Consider the following 20465-nt stretch of genomic DNA (forward strand, 5'->3'; position numbering starts at 1 on the left):
TGCTTCATGGAATACAGAGATGGAGCTTGGAGAATTCAAGGAAATCCCTTTCAAGCACTAATGCAATTGTTGCTAGATTCCTTGCTTCTGATCCCATATGTACTGGTCACTAAGATGATTTCAAAAGCAAGAAAGCTGACTTTCACCTTTCCCCTATCTGATCCAAAAGAGCAAACTGTAGCCTGTTTCCTAACGCATTTCTAAAAGCAAAGTGTATAATTGTTAAATGGAAAATGTAATTGCAGGAACATTAATTTCCCAAACTCAGTTTAGGAAGTGCACTGAGCTATAATATAGTATAAAGGTGATTACAGAAACAAGGAGAAAATATATCTTAGAGAGACCTACAAAAAATTCTCCCAAAGGGAAATGCTTTAGCTGTACTCCAGATCATTTCTCTCCTATTTTACCCAGGTGGGGGAAGAGAATAGTATTAAAAACACAGGTAGCTGATCATTGATTCTCTTTCCCCTCCTGCAGTCTCTCATGGTTCCAATTAGGAAGTGCCATAATGCCAAAGTCTCATCTAATTTTTCTGATCAACTCATGCTCTAATAATCAATGTGGAGGAAGAGGAAAGAAAAGAGGGAAAACAAATGTGAATCTAAGGTATATACATCTAAGGTCGTAAACAGCAGCCACTTCGTGGGAGTAGGAGGAACATAGCCCTCACCAAATTGGACAGATAATGCTTCCAAAGAGAAAAACGATGGGAGGAGAAAAAGGAGGGAAATATGCTTTATCTTCTACCAATCTTTGCAGGCAGGAAGATCTATAGCCAGGGCTTAACTAAGCTAGGTGAGCAGGGGAGGAGGAGTAAAAAAAGAATACTGAAAGGTAAGCAACTTCAGCCCTGACCCCTTCAGTAGAGTATACTGGAAATCTGGACAATGGTATGGTATGGTATGCATGCCCCAGAAGCAACGTAGGTGATAAACCCCTACAGCTTGTGTTTATACTCCCTCTCTTGTTTCTGGGCAGTTTCTCAGCAATTATTTTAAAAATAAGAAACCAGATCTCCACTTCCTTCCAAATAATAAAGTAAGGAAGCCTCCAAAATGAAGTACCATTTGCAGGCAGAGGAGGAGTAAGGTAGTGGTGTGGAGGCGGGGGGTGTAGGTTAGGAAATATCTAGTTACTGGAGGAACAACTTGGTACCAAGTAGCCCCAGCTCAAGAGAAACCAAAGCCGAAGTCTTCATTTTCATGTCCTGTTGGGTCCAAGAGAAAGCAGGAATGAGGGTGAGGGTGAGGCACACAGTCCTTATTCAAGCTCCCTGTTATTTTAAAAGAAGGAGACATGAACAATTAGTCAATCACTCTGTGCTATTGAAATGCCTACACAGAGTTACTGGAGTGTAAGAGCTAACACAGCTCCAAAGACAGCCTGCTCTTCTTGTAAAGTGGTGTGGAGATGTTTTAAAAGCAACTACATCCAAAAACTACAAGTAAGAAGAGGGATCTCTCAGCAAATAGGAATCCAGGTGTAGAATTTATACATATATATATATATATATATATATATATATGTATGTATGTATTTTAAAGTATAAAACTGAGAAAGTATGTACAGAAATCACACTAAGTCTTAGAAAGGACATATAAAAAACGGGCCTGGAGAGGATGGGGAGTATGTGGGTAGATGCCTAGCAACTGGAAGAATGCATGTTGCCCAACTGCCCAGCAGCCAGCATGAGAATATCTTTCTTCTCCTTGTGGAAGCGCAGCTCCTTGCCTGCCAGCCGGGCTTCATCCAGCTCCCTCTCAGTAGAGGCCAGCTCTCTAGACAGCGCTCCTGGCACACTCTGCTCCCGGCTCACCCAGTCCAATGCCATTTGGTGGCGAATATCATCGTCTAGGGCCCGGTGTGAATAATGAGCCAACACTTCCTGGAGGGGGAGAGGAATGTCAAAGTCACGGACAAAGTAAAGGTTCATACCACATTGACCCAACTGGGACTAGGAACTCTCAGCCTTTGAGTCGTAACTGAAGTCAGCACTGGAGTCCTTTGAGGAGATTCTTATGGGGAATTTCCTGGTGGGAGAAGCAAGGCAGGTAAAAGAATCACAGTTAAGATTTTAAAAGGAAAGATTATGGGAATGAAGTCTTTAAGTAAGGCTTTCAAGATTCACAACCTGGTAGGCTTGCTTATTCTAACACAACATCCACCTCCAAATAGTCCTTCTGGGACTTCCCTGGTGGCACAGTGGTTAAGACTGTGTGCTCTCAATGCAGGGGGCCCGGGTTCGATCCCTGGTCAGGGAACTAGATCCCAAGTGCATGCTGCAACTAAGAGTTCGCATGCCACAACTAGGAGTTCACATGCCACAACTAAGGAGCCCATGTGCCGCAACTAAGACCCGGTGCAACCAAAATAAATAAATAAATATTAAAAAAAAAATAGTCCTTCTGCCAGACTCCCCTCACCCATAGGAGCTCTTACCTGCCGAGAGCACTGTCTTTCTCTCATGGCCTTAAGGCTGCCATTCCAGTGCAGCAGTTGAAAAACTGTCATTAGCTCCTGGAGGAAGAAAATATGAAGTGCCAGGACAGTGGCATATATATCGGGGGGTTGCATCAGAATTAAATGGGGAAACTTTCACAAAATGTAGTTGTGGCAGCATCTCTTATACCAACTCTGATACGTCTTTGGGGGAAGGAAGATATTTATATTTTGAAAAATATCCTAATAACCTTTTCTGCCTTCCTTTCCAATTGAGTGTTAGTAGGAGGTGCGCGCACGTGTGTATGTGTGTGTGTGTGTGTATACAGGCTGACCCACGTTATTAGAGCCAGGGAAGTAGATAGAATAGTATAGTACCTGGAACTCCAACATTGACTTGCCCTTGTTGGATTCCAACATGAATCGGAAGGCACCAATCCCTGTATTTGGGTTGTCAGCTTCTTCCCTGTTGCCCTGGTAACAGAGAAAAGGAAAAGACAAATAGATTTTCAATCAGGATTATCACCTCAAAGAGCACTGTCCAAGAGGGATATAATGTAAGCCACATGTTTAATGTAGTTGCCACATTACAGTAAAAAATATACAATAAATATTAATTTTAATAGCATATTTTATTTAACCTAATAAACTCAAAATATTGTTTCAACTATAATCATTATAAAAATTATTAATGAAACATCTTTTTCTTGTACTAAGTTTTCAAAATCTGGTATCTCTTTCATCTTACAGCACATCTCAATTCATACTAGCCACATCTCAAATGCTCAATAGCTATATGTGGCTAGTGGCTATTCTGCTGGTCAGCACAGTCCTAGAGGCCTCCAAAGTCACCACACATTTTAACTTAGGTGACAGAGAAAAGTCAACCTGGTTTTCCCTATTTTACAAAAGGGGGAACACTGAAACATAGAGAAGAGTCCTGATTTAGCTAAAATAACAGAGTGAGTTCAGCATACAGGATTGGACTAGCCTAGAGGACAACTGACAAATGCATTTTTTTTTGCAGTACGTGGGCCTCTCACTGTTGTGGCCTCTCCCATTGCAGAGCATAGGCTCAGTGAGCCCGCTCCGTGGCATGTGGGATCTTCCCCGACCGGCGCACGAACCCATGTCCCCTGCATCAGCAGGCAGACTCTCAACCACTGCGCCACCAGGGAAGCCCTGACAAATGCATTTTAAAGGGCAACAATAAAAGTCATAAGCACGGCAAATTCTGGGTAGCAGTTTGGCCTCCTGGACATTTGCTTCATGTGTCTTCTACTGGCGACATGACCCCGCAGGGGTAGAACTAAGATACATTGTCCTACCTGCAAGCCTAGTGTGTACAAAAAAACAATACAGTATAGAAGTTAAGAGCGTGGACTAGAGCTCCTACTAGTCTTGCGGCCTTGGTGAAGTTATTTAACCTCTCTGTTCCTCAGCTACCTTAACTGTAAAATGAGAACAATCATAGATCTACCTTACAGGATTGTTTTAAGAATTAAAGAGTTTTTAAATTTAAACTTAAAAAGAGATAAATGCAGTCTAACAATTCCAATCATACAATTTGGGTGCATTATTGTACTGGACCTGGTGTCCAGTTACACAATCCAAATCCATTCAGGTACTGGCTCTGGTTTGTGCTATTTGGTGGTGGTTTCATGTTACTGGAGATAATTCCAGATCCTAGGTCTTGCAGGGACTCCCAAAATAAGGGCATCTCCTGGTTTACTAGTGACCCTTTTGTCAACCTGATCTAGAAGAATAAGGCCAGGAGACTACTGGGAACACAGGGATCCAACTTTCTCCTCCTGCTTCCTGAGAGGTTTCCTGCTCTTTCTAGCCAGTTCCACACACACCCCCACCTCCCAAGATAAGAACTTTATTCTGCTCTCTTTGAGCAAGGGGACTGGATAGGGGTCAGGAGCCAATCAAGTTATATCCAAATTCAGTTTATTGTGGGATGCTTTATCATGAGGTTGTACTGTACATGTATCACACCTAAAATAATGCCAGGCACTTAGTAAGTATACCATAAGTGCTAGTTTATTATTATTATTTGCTTTCACTGTGCTAGAATTAACAAGAAGTCAGAACTACTCAAAATCAACCCACTTTGTTTTGTGGCTCATGAGAAACAATCATGCCACATGTAGTTAATCTTTGTGGTGAAGCAAAGATCACAAAATTTGTATTTAGAAGTGAAAATCTAGAGGCAGGAAGGAAAATGGTGGTAATTTTCACCATTAGGATTTAGGGCTTTAAAGCAAGCAATAGTTTTCATTTTTATCTTTAATAGTACAATGCGATACCTTATTCAGTACCTCCAAACTTTTCCATGATACGGCCCAAAGAAAATAATGACCCTATCTGTACAGCCAACTGGGATATACAGAGAAGACTGCTGGCAGAGCAGCTGCCAGCAGAGGCTGTGGGGCAGAGGAGTCCATCTGCCCTAGGCCTTGTTCAATTCCCCTGAGAGTTGAGGGGATCAATATCATGGCACATCTGTAACCTATTTGGAGTACACCAGTGTGGAATGACCCACCATTGGCAAGTTCCACCACATATGACACTTCTACACCTAACAAGGTGATATATGAGCTCCATTTATTCAATAAACATTTAATCACAGAATACTTGATTAATGGTAGGAACATTAGAATATAATTGGAAAGGAATTAGAGTTAATTTTAATTTAACCTACTTATTTTACAAATGAGGAAACTCAGACCCACAGAGGCTAGGTGATTTGTCAAAAGACATAATATAGTATCAGATTCAGGACTTTGAAGGACAAAAGCTAAAAGCAAAGAATGTGGACATCACTCTTTGCCCATGGCTAAGACCAAATGAAAATTGTTATTTTGGAGTATGGGAATTCCATTGGGATATTAATGAGAAATCCATTAAGTTCTCAATTTGGGGGGTTAATCAAAAAAGAATACTGGCATGAGAAGAATAATAGTTTACATTTCTTAAACACTTTGTAGCAGACACTGCTGGTGACCTATCCAATATCTATTTCCTTCTTCCTTACTAAAGAACCTTAATCTTATTCTAGTGCCTATACATCTCCCAATTGCCTCAGAGAAGAGTGATTTTATCCTAACTCCAGTGGGTAAATCCTAATCCCTTTTGCCTGTGACTGGTTTTAAGGTGGGAATTCTGGGCATTGGGTGGTAGAGGGGAGTTCTGCTGGAGAGCTTCTGGGAAAAGATTCCTTACTACTAAAGAGACACGAGAAAAGATGGTCTCTTTCTGTCTCTGAGTTTAGTTTTGTCTGTATTTAACAACTGGAACTCTGTAGCTGTCTTGTACCCTGAGGGGAGTCAGCCCAAGGGCAAAGCCAATATCTAGAGGATGGCTGAGTTGAGAGATGGAAAGAATTTGGGCCAGTAGATGATGACATTCTCTTTTTTTCCCCAGGTTAAATGTCTGCTTTATTCAGATCCAGTGACCAGAGGCCCAGGCAGCCAATTTTGCGGGAGATTTTGCACCTGAGTGTCTCCCTGCCAGACCCTCCCAAGAGTGTGCTCCTACAGATGGGACATCAGAACTCGTCCTTTATGTCACAATGGGACTGGTCTTCAGGCTTGAAGTCCAGGTTGGGGCTGCCATCCTAGATGATGACATTCTTGATCCATCGAATTATCTAGCCCTGAAATCTGCCCTACTTCTAGACTTCTTATCATGTTAGATAATACATTTCCTTCCTTTATTTATTAAGTCAACTTGAAGTGAGATTTTCTATTACTTGCATCTAAAGGCACCTAAACAGATAACATGTACTAAGTGCTGGAACATATTCTCTTTTATCCAATAATCCTATGTGATAGGTATAATTGTTATCCTATTCTACAGATGAGGAAACCAAGACAGATTAAATATCTTGTTCAAAGTCACATAACAAGTAGAACCATAATTTCAAAACGATGAATTCAGAGCCCATGCTCATAACCACTGCTTTCTATAATCCAATCTAATGTTTCATTTTATAATACACTAGGTGACTTAAGAGTGAAAAATGTGCTTTCTTAATTTTAACTGATTTGATTAATATAAAAATGTTTTTATTCCTTGCAGATACTGCTGACTGGGGCAAAAAGTAATAGGAGAAAAACAGACGGGTCCTAGGCTACAGAGGGATTATGATTCAGAGTGTTCAATACTAAACTACAAAACAGATAACTGAAGGAGTTAGTATATGTAATTACATCATAAATGCAAAGAAAACATAAACAGAAAATTGATCTGACTTTATCTCCCTATCAATGATCTTGTGCAGAGGGAGGAAGAAGGCAGTGCTAATTTCTAAGATGTACCTCTAAGCTAGAAAAGTCTGTAAGTTGACTTGGGTTCTAGTCTTGGCTCTACCATTTACAAGCTATATTATTTTAGGCAAAACTTCACTTCTGTGTTTTTAGTTTCCTCATCTGTAAAATAGGGGTAATAATAGTACTCATACCTCATAGGATTGTTGTGAAGATCAAATGAGATAAAATACATATAAATCCCCTCAAAGAGTCCCTGGCACAAAATAAATACTCAGTTAGGATTAGCTATGGTTATCATCATTATCATTATCATTTAAAGAACAGATGTTCTTTTTAAAGGGAGTAAATAAATTACACTCCCCATTCCTAGACAGGTAAAAAGACAAGACCTTGTATTATAAAGTGTTCTTCAGTAATATGATGAAGTAATGGAGGCAGGAAACAAAGTGACAATAAAAACAATCATAAAAAAAAGAACAGTGAAGGAAGAAGGGACTAAGGTCTTAAACCAAAATTGGGAAAAGTGAAATTCAAGCTCAATTTTTATTTTGTAATACCTCTAAACTTCCATAAATCTTGAAGTGAAGGTTTCTAGATACCAAAGAGACAAAATAACAAAAACAAAAACACACATAGAATTAGAGACTGAGACATGTGGAGCATATAATACAAAAGACTGACAGAAAATAAACAGAACAGAAATGCAGACAGGAAAGAAAACCAAGAATTCATGCTCTGTTTCCCGGGAATATACAAGATTTCCCAATCAGCCAATTCTCCCATCCCCCACTCTCCTCCCTTCCAACTCCAAGTAACTTACATTGAAAGATGCCAGGGCCTCAGAGACACTCTTCTCAATGAACTCATCAGTGATTCTTCGGGAAGGATGTTCATTAAACACAGAGTTCATTAGTGCAATCTTTGCAGCACTCCGCCGGGCTTCAGCTTTTGTGGGGCAAAACTAGGCAGGGAGACAGAGAAAATATGTGCGCATGTGTATCTGAGAGAGGAAGGAAAAGTGGGAGAGAAACACTTGGGATAGAAGACACTTGGATACTCTTTGGCGAAATCAGTTTGTTCAACACACCCTCCAAAGTTTTTATTGTAAAATGGTTGGGGCATTTGGAAACATAAATTTGATTCAACATCCTGAAGTCATTAAGGAACTGGAGACAGCTGTAGCTCATACCAAATTGAATGCAGGATGAAGAAGACTGCTGAGGTCAGCATATAATCACTGGATATGAAAAATACCCCTGTTTAAACTGTCAAGAGAATTAATTACCCAAAAGCCAGATTCTGGCCAGTCTATTAGAAATCTGTATCTTGTTCTCTTATTCTGCAGACAGGCAAGAATTTTTTCATCCCTCTAGATAACCTAAGATTAGAACAAAGCTATGTCTAAGCTGCTTCTGCAGAGGAGCCCTCTAGTCTCTATCAGAAGCACCCATTTGGGATTCTTGGACTTTTCTTTTAGCTATGTGCAGGCAGTTTCCCCAATAACGTAGTGGGCTACGGAGCTATCCCTGAACAGAGACTAAGGTCTGAGGAAGGATTTTATAGTCTTCCCCCACCCGCTCCCAGTAGAAGCAAAGAGAAGAGAGGTGGCTAGGGAAAGGAAAGCTGACCCGAGGAAAACAAGAAAAAATTTTAAATTAATTCATGGTTTTACATTGTTTCCAACATATGTAGTATCATAGAACAAGCCTGATTTTCAAAAGTCTTAAATCACTCAACTTCAGATCCCTAGCCACCTTTATAATTCATCTTCACTGGCTGCCTCAAAGGCCTCTGTGCCCTCTGTCACTTGTGATTAGGATGAGAGAAAAGGAAGAAAGTGATGTTATAGTTTTAAAAAGTAGACCAGGTTATGTTTGCTACTTAACCATCCTTAATATCAGTAATTCCCAGTTTCCTTTAGCTGACAGGTCTCTCTGAAACAACATATGGAGTTTTGTGCATTAATCCTGTCTTCTTGCTTATTCAGTTTCTCTGTTTCCACTTCTCTCACTATTTATTAGCCTGCTACTCTTTCTACTATATAGTGCTCTTTCTGAAAAGTCATCTATGAAGAAAACCACCAGGAGAAATTTCACCTGCCAAAGTGGATATAAAAGATATAAGCTAAAAGGGGCCAAGATAGATAATTCTACTCTTTCAGGAAATAACAGAAATCAAATTACTCTGATGGTCCAGTTTGGGGCATCCCCATAAAATTATTAAATCTTTAATCAACAGTATGGTGAGGTGGGAAAAGGAAGGAAAGGTCTTATTTTCTAGTAGCAAAAGATAAACATTAGTCATCTTGGGCATATGTTTATTTCTCCGAAATGGCTGGGGTTATGAGAGAAAAATTTAGTCACCTGATTTGAAATGAAGCTTCCTTAGGTCTGTTTCCGTTTGAGGCAGGAACTGAGCTACAATGGCACTCATTCATGCAACAGATTTATTAAGTGTCTGTTCTCTGCTGGGCACTGAGTTTGATGGTAGAGATTTAAAACTGAACAAGAAAGAAGACAGACACTACCTCTGCCTCCGTGGAGCATAGTCCACTAGGAGAGAGAAACAGTCAATTATGATATGTTTTGATAAATGATATGATAGGGGAAGTTCAAGGCACTATGGAAGCACAGAGCAGAGGGTATAACTTTTTCTAAGGGTTATACAAACCATACAGAAAACAGAACAAAAGTGTCTAGTCTCTTCTCTAAATTCCTACTCAGGCTCTAAGTTGACATTTCAGGAGGCTACCTTCCTATCTGCAATGTGAAAAATCCATCTTTGATGATAATATTCACACTAGTCAAATTTCTCGTTACCCTGTAATAGCATCAGCGCTTTTCATCATCATATACTACAGGACTTTCATATAACTGTAGAATGTTAGTACCAGAAATACTGGTTAGAAATAATCTAATCTATCTCCTTCATATTATAGATGGGGAAACTGAGGCCCAGATTAATTACTCGACTTGCCCTGTTAGCAGTCAGGGGAACAAGAATTTGGATCTCCTAATGCTTAGATGAGTACTATTTCCACCATATATAGTCCCTCTCCTTTGATCTCTTAGAGTCCTCAAACATTGCTTTCCTTAGTGATAGTGATAAGAAAAAGTACCGGGGGCAATGAGTATTATTCTACGTCCTGAAAAAGAGATAGCAGGAAGTTGGAAAGCCAGATTAGAACGTGAGTTAGATGCTAGTAGTCTGCTTTTCTTTCAGCCTTCAAAAACCCAAACCCACTTTGAATTTGAGTATGGTTAAAAGAAAAGCATGCTACTGAGGTTTTTTCTGCTCAAATGAGCCTCAGATGCTTATCAGAATGATTTGCCCAGAATTGGTCCAAGTCCTCAAATATGTGACTTTGGATAGAGATTTAATGGCCAAAGTGATAGAGAAAGACATTAGTAGCACCTAAGCGTTTATCTTTGCTACTGCTGCCTCAGAACTCTTACCTGGAAACTCCCAAAGCAACTTCCCCCAGGCAGGGTGACATAGCAGACATAGGGAGGGCTGTTGGAGGGAACCATCTCATAAACCACGAGAGCCCCATTCTTCAAGTCAGCCCCACGGGACTGTTTCATCTGCCAGAATTCCTGAAGTGCCTCCACCACATTCACTGCAAAAAGAGAAGTAGTTAAGTTCAGCAGTAAGAACGCTTCCAAGCAGTGCTCTGCCTCAATACAGTATCTGTAACCTGTACTTACATTAAGAATCTAGCCCCCTTAGCTCCCTACCTATTATCATTTAAAAGCATTTTAATTAATAAGCCTATGCTGTGATTAAGTCCATTTGCATAGGAAGACCAGAGTATGCCTGCCCTCCTCCACTACTTCCCTAGTTCACATTTGATTAGTCCTAGACACCAAAGGAGAATAGCATAAATATTGGAGGCCAGAGTTTCCAAGGTCAGCATACCATTATCTCTGACTGATGAAGTAGATTATTCCACAATTGGTCAGCTGGCCTAGAAGAGTAATAACCACCATGATCATAAGTGCTAACATTTACTGAACACTTACTGTATGTCACATTTTCTCCAAGTGCTTTACCTATTTAATCACAACAATCTTATGAGGCAGGTACTTTTATTTTCCCCATTTTACAGATGAGGGAAATGAGACATAGGGAGGTTAAATAACTTGCCCAAGGATATAACAGCTAGAAAGCAGAAGAGCAAGAACTCAAACCCAGGCAGTCTTGGTTCCAGAGTCAATGTTCCAGAGTCAATTATATAATACTGTCACTCAAGGAAATATGGCCCTATTAGCCATTTTCAAGGCTGTGCTTCTGGTGAGCAAACCCATGAATAGATTTCCTTTTCCATTCTGGAATACTATGTGTATACTATATATATATGAGAGAGAGAGACAGAGAGACAGAGAGAGAGAGAGAAAGGGAGAGAAGAGAGAGAGAAAGAAAGAAAGAAAGAAAGAAAGAAAGAAAGAAAGAAAGAAAGAAAGAAAGAAAGAAAGAAAGAAAGAAAGGAAGGAAGGAAGGAAGGAAGGAAGGAAGGAAGGAAGGAAAAGAAAGAAAGAAAGAAAGAAAGGAAGGAAGGAAGGAAGGAAGGAAGGAAGGAAGGAAGGAAGGAAGAAAGGAAGGAAGGAAGAAAGAAAGAAAAAGAAAGAGAGAAAAAAAGAAAGAAAGAAAGGAAGGAAGGAAGGAGGGAAGGGAGGAAGGGAATGAATTCTGAGGCTTTCCCTAGGCATAAATGATCTTTGGAAGGACTGTATATTGGGAAACACTCCTCCACAGGTCTCCTGCACTACTTTCCATCTTGCTAGGTATGCCAAGATTTCAAGGCCCTGACTGCTCCTTACTTGGGCCCTTTCTCAGGATTTAATTTGCAGCAAGAAACCTTGAGGGATGAAGTAATATCTCCCTCTGGGACAAAGAACAAGCTTGCTTACTGTTTGCTATAAAATGGCAGGTTCCCCAAGCTCAGTGTTCCTCTCCTGTAATGCAACCCATGGCCTGTAAGCATCCACCTGAGCCCTTCACATCAGACTTGGGAGACAAGGGAAACCAATGCAAGCAAACAGGATGCTCATGCTACTTGCTGTTCTATGAGTAATAAAGTCCTTTGTCTCTGACCCAGAAGTCTCTTGACTTCTGCCAGCATCCATGAAACAGTAACCGGCTATGTTATTAGTTGTATATAGGGTAAAATCAAACTCCAGACTTGACACTGTATTCCAGAAATTCCAGAACAGTTCCCTTCATCCCTCAGTACTTGGATTCAATTATTCCACAAATATGTATTGAGTACCTACTCTGTGCTAGACTGTGTGCTGGGTGCTAGGCTGTTACAATAGTGAGCAAAACCATACACATACACCATAAAATTTTTACAAATGAAAAATTGCAACAGTGATAAATGCTATAAAGGAGTGGTAAATGTAGGAGCATCTGACTAATTAAGAAGGTCAAAGAAAGCTACCCTGACAAGGTAATATTTAAGCTCAGATATAAGTATGAATTCCCTAGGCAAAAAGGTGAGAGAATAGTGCTCTGAGCAGAAGGAATAGCATGTACGATGGCTCTGCAGCAGCAGGAAATATGGTGAATAAAGGGACTAGTGTGGCCAGAAAAGAGAGAGTGAGGGGTAGTATAAATGCAAGGTGAGGTTGCACACACACACACACACAAAAAAGCAGGGACCAGATCAGGTCAGACCTGGTGGGTCATGTTAGAATATTGGCTTTATCCTAGGAGCAATGGAAATCTCTTGAAGAGTTTTAAATGGAAGGAGGGATAAAATCAGTTTGTTTTTGGAAAGGATCTTTTTTTTTTAATTTTATTTATTTATTTATGGCTGTGTTGGGTCCTCGTTCCTGTGCGAGGGCTTTCTCCAGTTGCAGCAAGCAGGGGCCACTCTACACGCGCGGGTCTCTCACTATGGCAGCCTCTCTTGTTACGGAGCACAGGCTCCAGACGCGCAGGCTCAGTAATTGTGGCTCACGGGCCTAGTTGCTCCGTGGCATGGGGGATCTTCCCAGACCAGGGCTCAAACCCGTGTCCCCTGCATTGGCAGGCAGATTCTCAACCACTGCGCCACCAGGGAAGGCCTAGAAAGGATCTCTTTTGACTCTAAGGTTCCAAACATTTCAAATGGCTTTAACTAAAGCCTCGTAATAAAAATTCATCACACACATTCTCCAATATCTTCCAACATGACCACTCTCTACTCTTAGTTACAACAAGGACTCGTTAATTCTATCATATTACATTAGTTAAGATCTGACAAGGAGAAGACACCAAGATGGGACAGACAGGCAAGAGATTTACTGGGGAGGAAGCAGGAGAAGGGAGAGCCTTCAGACCATGTTCTAGGTCTGACACCTGTGGAAGGAGAAAGGGAAGGCAGGAAGTTTGGATATGTGAGTCTCAGACTGCAGCACCGTTCCAAGAAAGGCTTGGCCAGGCCAGTAGGAAGTCCTCAAGCCAAAGGAATCCCACATCTCACTAGGATGTGCCTGAGTTTGTACCCCTGCTGTGCTCAGTCATTGACTGGGAGCAGCCTGCAGGATGTGTGGCCTCAGTGCAAATGTGGTGATGAACTCAGAGGGAACAGCAGTTTAAGGCTGTCAGTCAATTATGCTCCCAGCAGCTGGAGATATTAAACACGTTTTCATGGCTGCCACACACACATTAAACAAAAATTTGAGCACTTAATAGGTGCATAGCTCTATTCTAGGCATTAGAGATGCAAAGATGAATAACATACATTCCCTGCCAGGAAGGTGTTCAAAAGCTAGTGGCCAATAATAACTTATCTTACCTGCTCTGCAACTGAAGCCAGCACTCCATGTACCAGCCAGGGTTTGAAAAGCAGCATAAGCTCTTTACTAATACTCTACATTTAACTGACTTTTTAAAATATTCATTCTTCCATTAAAAGACAGCATGAAAAGAAAACTCTCTTTTTCCCACCCTTGGTTTTAGCAGAGGCTCTTCAGAGGTCACTGCTGCCCAGAAAGCTTAGCCACTCTTGTTCTTTTCATTGAGCTCTTTTCAGGCCCAGTTCCCTCTTTGAGACAATTTAGCACAATGTGCTGGGTGACAGCTCTCCTGACATGCAAACAACAGGGAGAATATTGAAATAAAGAGGAAGGGGAGGAGACTGCTATAATGGGGAAGGTCCTATTAAAAAGCGTATGTCCATTCCATGCCCAGTTAAATCCCTTTTGGCACAGAGTACAGGACTATTTTTTAATGATTACTCAAAGCCAAATGAAACAGGGAGTCTTATTTCAGAAATGTGAGCATGAAATGAGAAACTGGGCAAAGTGATCAGGAAAAAAGCAATGAATTGTGATCTACGTTTGAAAATGCTCATAAGACTCATTCACTTCTAGAGCTGAAAGGGACTTTAGAGATTATCTAGTCCAAGTCAGGCTAAGAAATGACTTGGTTGAGGTCACATAGCTGTGGCAGAAGTGGGGCATGAAAGTAGAAATTCTGATGCCCATGTTTTTTCCAATTTGGGAATCTTAACCCAGGGCCCAAGGTCCAGTCCATGGCTGAACTTCGTGGGGGTTCACAAGTCCCCTAACACTCTAAGTAAAATTAAGCATGTGTGTGTGTCTGTGTGTGTGTGTGCGTATGAGTATTTGTGTGTGTGGGGGTGTAGGGAGGGTGCTCATAGTTTTGATCAGATTTTCAGTGAGGAATCATGGATATAATGGTTTACGTAAGGATGGTTAAAGGGACAGTGAGGTAGGAGGGTAGCAATTACTGAGACATACATATCTGACAGCTACAATTAATTTTTGGAAGTCACTGATGGATGCTGGGCTGAAAGGGACACGAAAGACCAAGATAGTGAGGAATATTTAAGTGCTTGTACCATAATGTTGAACAACAACAAGAAAGATAATACTTTTGTTTTTTCCTTAGGAGATAAAATATTAGATGAATGTCTAAGAGGCAAGACAGACAGATTGTATACCCACCAGAGTAAAAACATTAAAACAACACATGGGGACTTCCCTCGTGGTCTAGTGGTTAAGACTCCATGCTCCCAAGGCAGGGGGCCTGGGTTTGATCCCTGGTCAGGGAAGTAGATCCTGCATGCTGCAACTAAAAGCCTGCATGCTGCAATGAAGATCCCACTTGCTGCAACTAAGACCCAGCACAGCTAAATAAATAAACATTTTTTTAAAAATTAAAAAAAACACCACATGAAACTATAATAAAAATTTTATAAAAATAAATACAATCTTGTAGTGGGGCAGCATGGATAAATAGATAATAAACAGATAATGGAATTGAGAGGTGAGTGAGAAGGTTCTCTCTGATCATACAGGATGATGAGAATAGTCTGGCCTGGCTTAATTCACATTATTATGAAGATAGGGAAGCTGGTTAACAATACTTCATCTGACATTTCCTGTTTCAATTTGTAGAAGGTATCCCTGAATAGCCCACAGTGCATAGTCTCTGGAAGGGATGGAAGGGAAGGATTGAAAAGTGATGTGACTTTGGGAGAGGACTATGGTAAGCTGAATAATGCCCCCTGCCAAGATGTCCATGTCCTAATCCTTGGAACCTGTAAATGTTACCTTATGTGGCAATGATTTTGCAGACGTGATTAAGTTAGGGATCTGAGATGGGGAAATTATCATGGATTTTTGGTGGGCCCTAAATGTAATCACAGGTGTCCTTAGGGAAGGAGACTTGATGAAACACAGAAGAGGAGAAGGCAGCATGAACATGGAGGCAGAAATTGGAATGATGCAGTCACAAGCCAAGGAATGCTGGCAGCCCCCAGAAGCTGGAAGAAGCAAGGAAGCAGATTCTCCCCTAGAGCCTCTGGAGGGAGCACAGACCTGCTGTGACACCTTGACTTTGGCCCGGTGATACTGATTTTGAACTTCTGGACTCCAGAACTGTGAGAGAATAAATTTCTGTTGTTTTAAGCCAACTTCGTGATAATTTGTTACAGCAGCCACAGGAAAGTAATACAGGGTCTAATCCAACATTCCAAAAATTAGAAACATTCAGATCAATCATTTTAACTACATACTCACAACAAAGAAGCTGTCTGTGATTCTGAGGGAAAGGAAAAACTGTAAACAGAAAATACCACACAAGATTCATTTGTTCAGTCTAGTGGAGTAGCTGGGCAGAATTTCCAATCATGTAACCATATTGTGATATAAAGGGACAGCAATAATTTTAAAATAGATAGGTTTGAAGAGGGCAACACAGAAGTTACAGAGCAAGGAAAGTGACTTGGTCATTCAGGCAATCGTGCCAGCTTAGAGACTACCAGCTGTCAGCCGTTAGAAGAAGGGGTCTATATGCCACGCGGAAAAAGGGGCAAAGGAAACGGTAATGCTAACAATACCTATCAAATGCACAGTTATCAAAGCATATCCACATGCGTAATAATAGCAGCCACTCATTGAGTACTATGTGCTGTGTGCTTTACATTCATTATCTCATTTAATCCATGCAGAACTATTAAGATAGGTATTATAATAGCTATTGCACAAATGGCGAACAAGCTAAGGAACAAGCCACAGTGGCAGAACCAGGATTTAGAACCAAGGTTTGTTTGCCTCCAAAACCAACCCTCTTTCTGTTGTACTATCCTGTTTTATTGCACCATTAATCCTCACAGAGGCTCTATAAAGTGGACTGTGAGCTCCATGAAGATAGGGACTGAGTACCTGTCTTGTTCACCACTGGTGATTAATAAATATTCGTTAAATGAATGAATGGAACAGATGAGGCCTAGAGAGATAAAGTAATTTATCCAAGATCACACAGCCATTATTTGACAGGCCCAGGTTCTCTGATTCCAAATCCCATAGACTGATTAAGATCCTGTAGCATACTGAGCTAGGTGTGTATCTTGGGCAGGGACTGCGGGGAGAGATATAGGACAAACAAGTGAAATGACAGAAGAATTTAAAAAAATAAATGCTGAGATCCTACATGAGTCAGGTCTAAAGACTGTGCCTGGCAAAGGTAAATTTAGAGCAGTCAGGAAGAAGATGATGAAAGATCTGAATTGAAGATGATGCAGTAAAGCATTGCTGGATTGAGGACTGGTCTAGGCAATGACTAAAGTAAATTATATTCAGGGGAATAGAGCCAGCCCCCAAATACCATGCCATCAGTCACAAAGGTATGTGGACATATGCCAATGGCAGCTTTACCTATTAATTGAAGCAGAATAAGTGATTCCATGTGGTGAAGGACTTCTGAGCCAAATCAGCAGAGATTCCGCTTGCCTGAAGCTAAGCTATCTGCCAAACTTTCCCAAAGTACTGGCTGGACACCCAGACTGGAAATGAGAAACTCAAGAATAATGAGAAGGACTGTGGTGGGAGGTAGGGAGGTTGGAGGGGAGAATTGCGGGAGAGTCTGAATCCTGACTGATTGCTCTTGGTCAGTACAATCCCCTTGTTCCCTCATCCTTTCTAAGGAAATGAAAAAGGTTTTACAGGATGCTCAGTTTAGACAAGAGCCTCTCCAGGTAACCCAGAGAAGAAAACTGTCACTCCTCTACAATTTTAATAAACACCTATAAGTTTCTAAGAAGGTGGCTTCAGATTTAGGGCGCCCACTCCTGGCTACTCCTATGCCCAGAGGCAAAGACCTTCCCTTGGTCCCGACTTAAAAGAGACCTGAAGCAACAGGACAATAGCTAATGGCAATTCCATTACATTGCTCTATTAAGTCTAGGAATTAAACTAGAAAAACAATTATATTCCCTCATGATGAATTTCAGGATCATGTGCATTTGCATTCCCAGCACCTAGCAGAGTGACTGCCCCCGTGGTAGGAGTTCAAAATGCTGAAGAACAAAGGGAAACTGATGGGAAATGTATCATTGCGCATATAAAGCAAAATGGATCTAAAAATCTGTTTTCATAGGCACCATTGGTTTTACACTGTTAGGATTTAACAATGAGAGAAAATGATGTGTTCTTCCCAAAGAAATATGAACCAATAAATTTGAGAGAATATTTGTCATTTTTTAAAGTACCCATTATGTGTCAGGTGCAATATCTCATTTAGTCCACATCATAATTCTTGAGGAAACTGAAGCTCAGCGAGGTTAAGTTGCTTCCACAGAGACACAGCTGGCAAGTGACAGAGATTTAATCTGGGATTTAATCCAGACTAGTCTTACTCCAAAGTCTGTGTGTGTGCTCTTTTCACTGCACTTTCTCAGGGAGGAAAAAAAAAAAAAAGTCATTACTATCTACAGAGAAAGCCCCACAACTTTTCTCTGTATTAATGTTAAACTAGAAAATTAAAGATAGTCACTTCCAGGTCAGGCAGGACCTAGCCAAGCAGAGAGAAGTGATGTCTCAGAAATTCCAGACCTGAATGCTGTATCCCACACCACTCACTATATATTTCTTGTTACACTATAAATCTGGAACTCAAACTCAGGAAATTCTGCACTGGTTAAACAAAAACAACAAAGAAAATTCTCACATCCCCCTTTTCAGAAACCCTGGAAATTAGACATCTTTAAGATGAAGATTTCTAATGGAAATAGGGTTTCTGCCTGGCTCATTTCCACTGAATTTAACATTGAGAGAGCCAAGGCCTGGGATTTATCCTCAGTTCCTGGGCAAGGGCCAGGAAAACAGAGCCAGCCAGACAGAGAGGCTGGAGTCGTGAGGCTCCATACTTAAAAAGACACCAAAGAGGTATTAAGTCACAGGAAGCTGGTGTGGGCTCAATGGTATGGGTCCAGATTTAAAGGCACAATTATAGCGAACTTGTGAAAGCACTGCCTAATTCCCCAGCAAATCTGAAGTTGCACTGGAAATCTCAGAGTGACATAAGTAAGAAAAGAATTTAAAAGTCAAGGTTAAGGAGATGGAGTAAATTAGCAGGGAGCCCAGGAATTGCTGAGATCACAGAAGAAAGATTGAGAGGATATGGATGAGAAATGTCTTGGATCTGAGATAAAGGATAGGATCCCACACAACGGGGACTAAAGGCAGAGAGATGTTAAGGCATTAAGCTACAGGAGGGATTCCATTTCTAAAGGAGAAAAGGTTGGATAGAAAAGAGGGTTATACCTGTAAAAAGGGGTCCCTGGAGAACATAGTAGTAACTCAATAAAGGGGAGGGGTGGGAGGCTTAAACGTGTGTATGAATGTGTGCGTCTGTGCGTGTGCGAGTCTGTGTGTGTGTGTGTGTGTGTGTGTGTGTGTGTGTGTGTGTAGCCCAGAAGGAAACTCCCCAAAAGGAAATGCATGTGAAGGCTCTGCGCCAGGAAAAGCGATCCAAAGGACTGTGGGAGCAAAGCTCCCTTACAGAGAGGGTGTCCCACAGGAGGCCAGACCCCGCAGACTCACCTCGGCCATAGCCCTGCGTGTGTTTGGCGAAGCTCCTCACCACGGCCTCCACGGCCTCCCGCAGCACTGCGGGGCTGCCGGCGGCGCCGGGGGGCAGCGGCAGCCCGGCGGCCCCAGACAGGAGCAGAGGCGGCGGGGGCGGTGCGGGGGGCGGCGGGGCCGGCGGGGGGCCCGCCTGGGGTGTGGCGGTGGCTGCAGCGGCCCCAGTCACTCCGGGCCGAAGCGCTCGCAGAGTGCCCCTCCCGCTGGTGCCCACTCCAGGCTGCAGCCGCTGCGCTCGCAACGTCTCCATCCCGGCCGCCAGTGGAGTAGCGGTCCAGAGCCTGCCAGCCTGGCGAGCTAACGGTCCCAGCCTCCCCCGCCAGCGAGCGCCCAGGGACTGAAGGAGGTGCCGGAGCCCAGCCGTCAGTCAAGCGGGGGCGGGGGTGAGCCAGGTCCTATGCCAATCACCAGAGAGGGGGCGGGAGCTGGCCGGCTGCCGCTCCGCCATAGGCAAATTACTGAGGAGGGCGGAGGTTCTGAGCAACCAATTACAAAGAGAAAAAGCGACATCCTCAGTACTGGAGAGGCTTAGCTTGGGCGCGTCTTTGGGAGTCCTGTGGGGAGTACTAGAAAGCAGGCCAGACCCCAGGGCCGAGGCTAGAGGCAAAAAAAAAAAAAAAGGCCTGGATGCATGGCTGGGGAGAACTGTAGACAGAGTGAGAGGATTCTTAGAGAGCCTTTGTCCGACCACTTCATTTTACAGATGTAGATGAGGAAACTGGCTCAGAGAAGTGACGTGACTTGTCCAAGATCACATGCAATTGGTGGTGGAGCTAAAGCAAGGAAAGATACTGGCATTTAATGAGCATATACTTACTGTTTGTCAGACACTATACAATGTACTTTAGTGCACTGTCATTAATAGTCACAATCACTAACTAGACTTTATTATTTTACGGATAAAGAAACTGACAGAGAGGCTAGATAAATTGTCCAAAATTAAATAGCCAGAAGATGGCAAAGGAGGGTTCAGACATAGATCTTCTGATCCCCAATATTTTAATCTTTTCGTTATACCACATCGTTGGGGCATTTTCTGATTTCACCTATTCTAGGTTGAGGGAGGGAGTAAGGAAGAGTAGAATGGGTTGCTCCCATACCTCTCATTAGAGCAAGGGAGAGTTAGATTATAGGAAGAAAACCAGCAAGCTGAAAGGTCCAGGGGGACAGATTAAGACAGGTACCTTCGTTCACAGGTACCTGTCAGGCTGGGTTCCTCCAATTACTCTTACATGCACACGCGCGCGCACACACACACACACACACACACGCACCCTGTTTGTCAGTTGACTATCATACCATTTTTACCTAGGCGAGATTATACGATTCCTCTCTCACTCTCTCTCTCCACCCTACAGTGGCTCAGAAC

At 42.1% G+C, this 20465-nt stretch overlaps 1 protein-coding gene across 1 annotated transcript; it reads right to left on the bottom strand.

Annotated features, from left to right (window-relative positions):
* Window positions 1-1313: 1313 nt before the first annotated feature.
* On the bottom strand, window positions 1314-19408 carry LIX1L (limb and CNS expressed 1 like). The gene is made up of 6 exons (XM_079930720.1): window positions 19055-19408; window positions 10175-10338; window positions 7540-7680; window positions 2821-2916; window positions 2443-2520; window positions 1314-1888 (listed from the first exon to the last, which is right to left on the bottom strand). Exons 1-6 carry the CDS (start codon window positions 19344-19346, stop codon window positions 1646-1648), a joined length of 1014 nt encoding a protein of 337 aa, XP_079786846.1. The 5' UTR covers window positions 19347-19408; the 3' UTR covers window positions 1314-1645.
* Between the last annotated feature and the right edge of the window lie 1057 nt (window positions 19409-20465).

Source organism: Stenella coeruleoalba (assembly GCF_951394435.1).
Source record: "Stenella coeruleoalba genome assembly, chromosome: 1".
Classification (NCBI taxonomy): domain Eukaryota; kingdom Metazoa; phylum Chordata; class Mammalia; order Artiodactyla; family Delphinidae; genus Stenella; species Stenella coeruleoalba.

Coding starts and splice junctions, on each gene's coding strand:
- LIX1L (XM_079930720.1), bottom strand. CDS start 19,346: ATGGAGACGTTGCGAGCGCAGCGGCTGCAGCCTGGAGTGGGCACCAGC. Junction 2,917..7,539: donor AGGCCCTGGCATCTTTCAAT/GTAAGTTACTTG, acceptor CTCTGTTACCAG/GGCAACAGGGAAGAAGCTGA. Junction 2,521..2,820: donor AGTCAATGTTGGAGTTCCAG/GTACTATACTAT, acceptor TTCTTCCTCCAG/GAGCTAATGACAGTTTTTCA.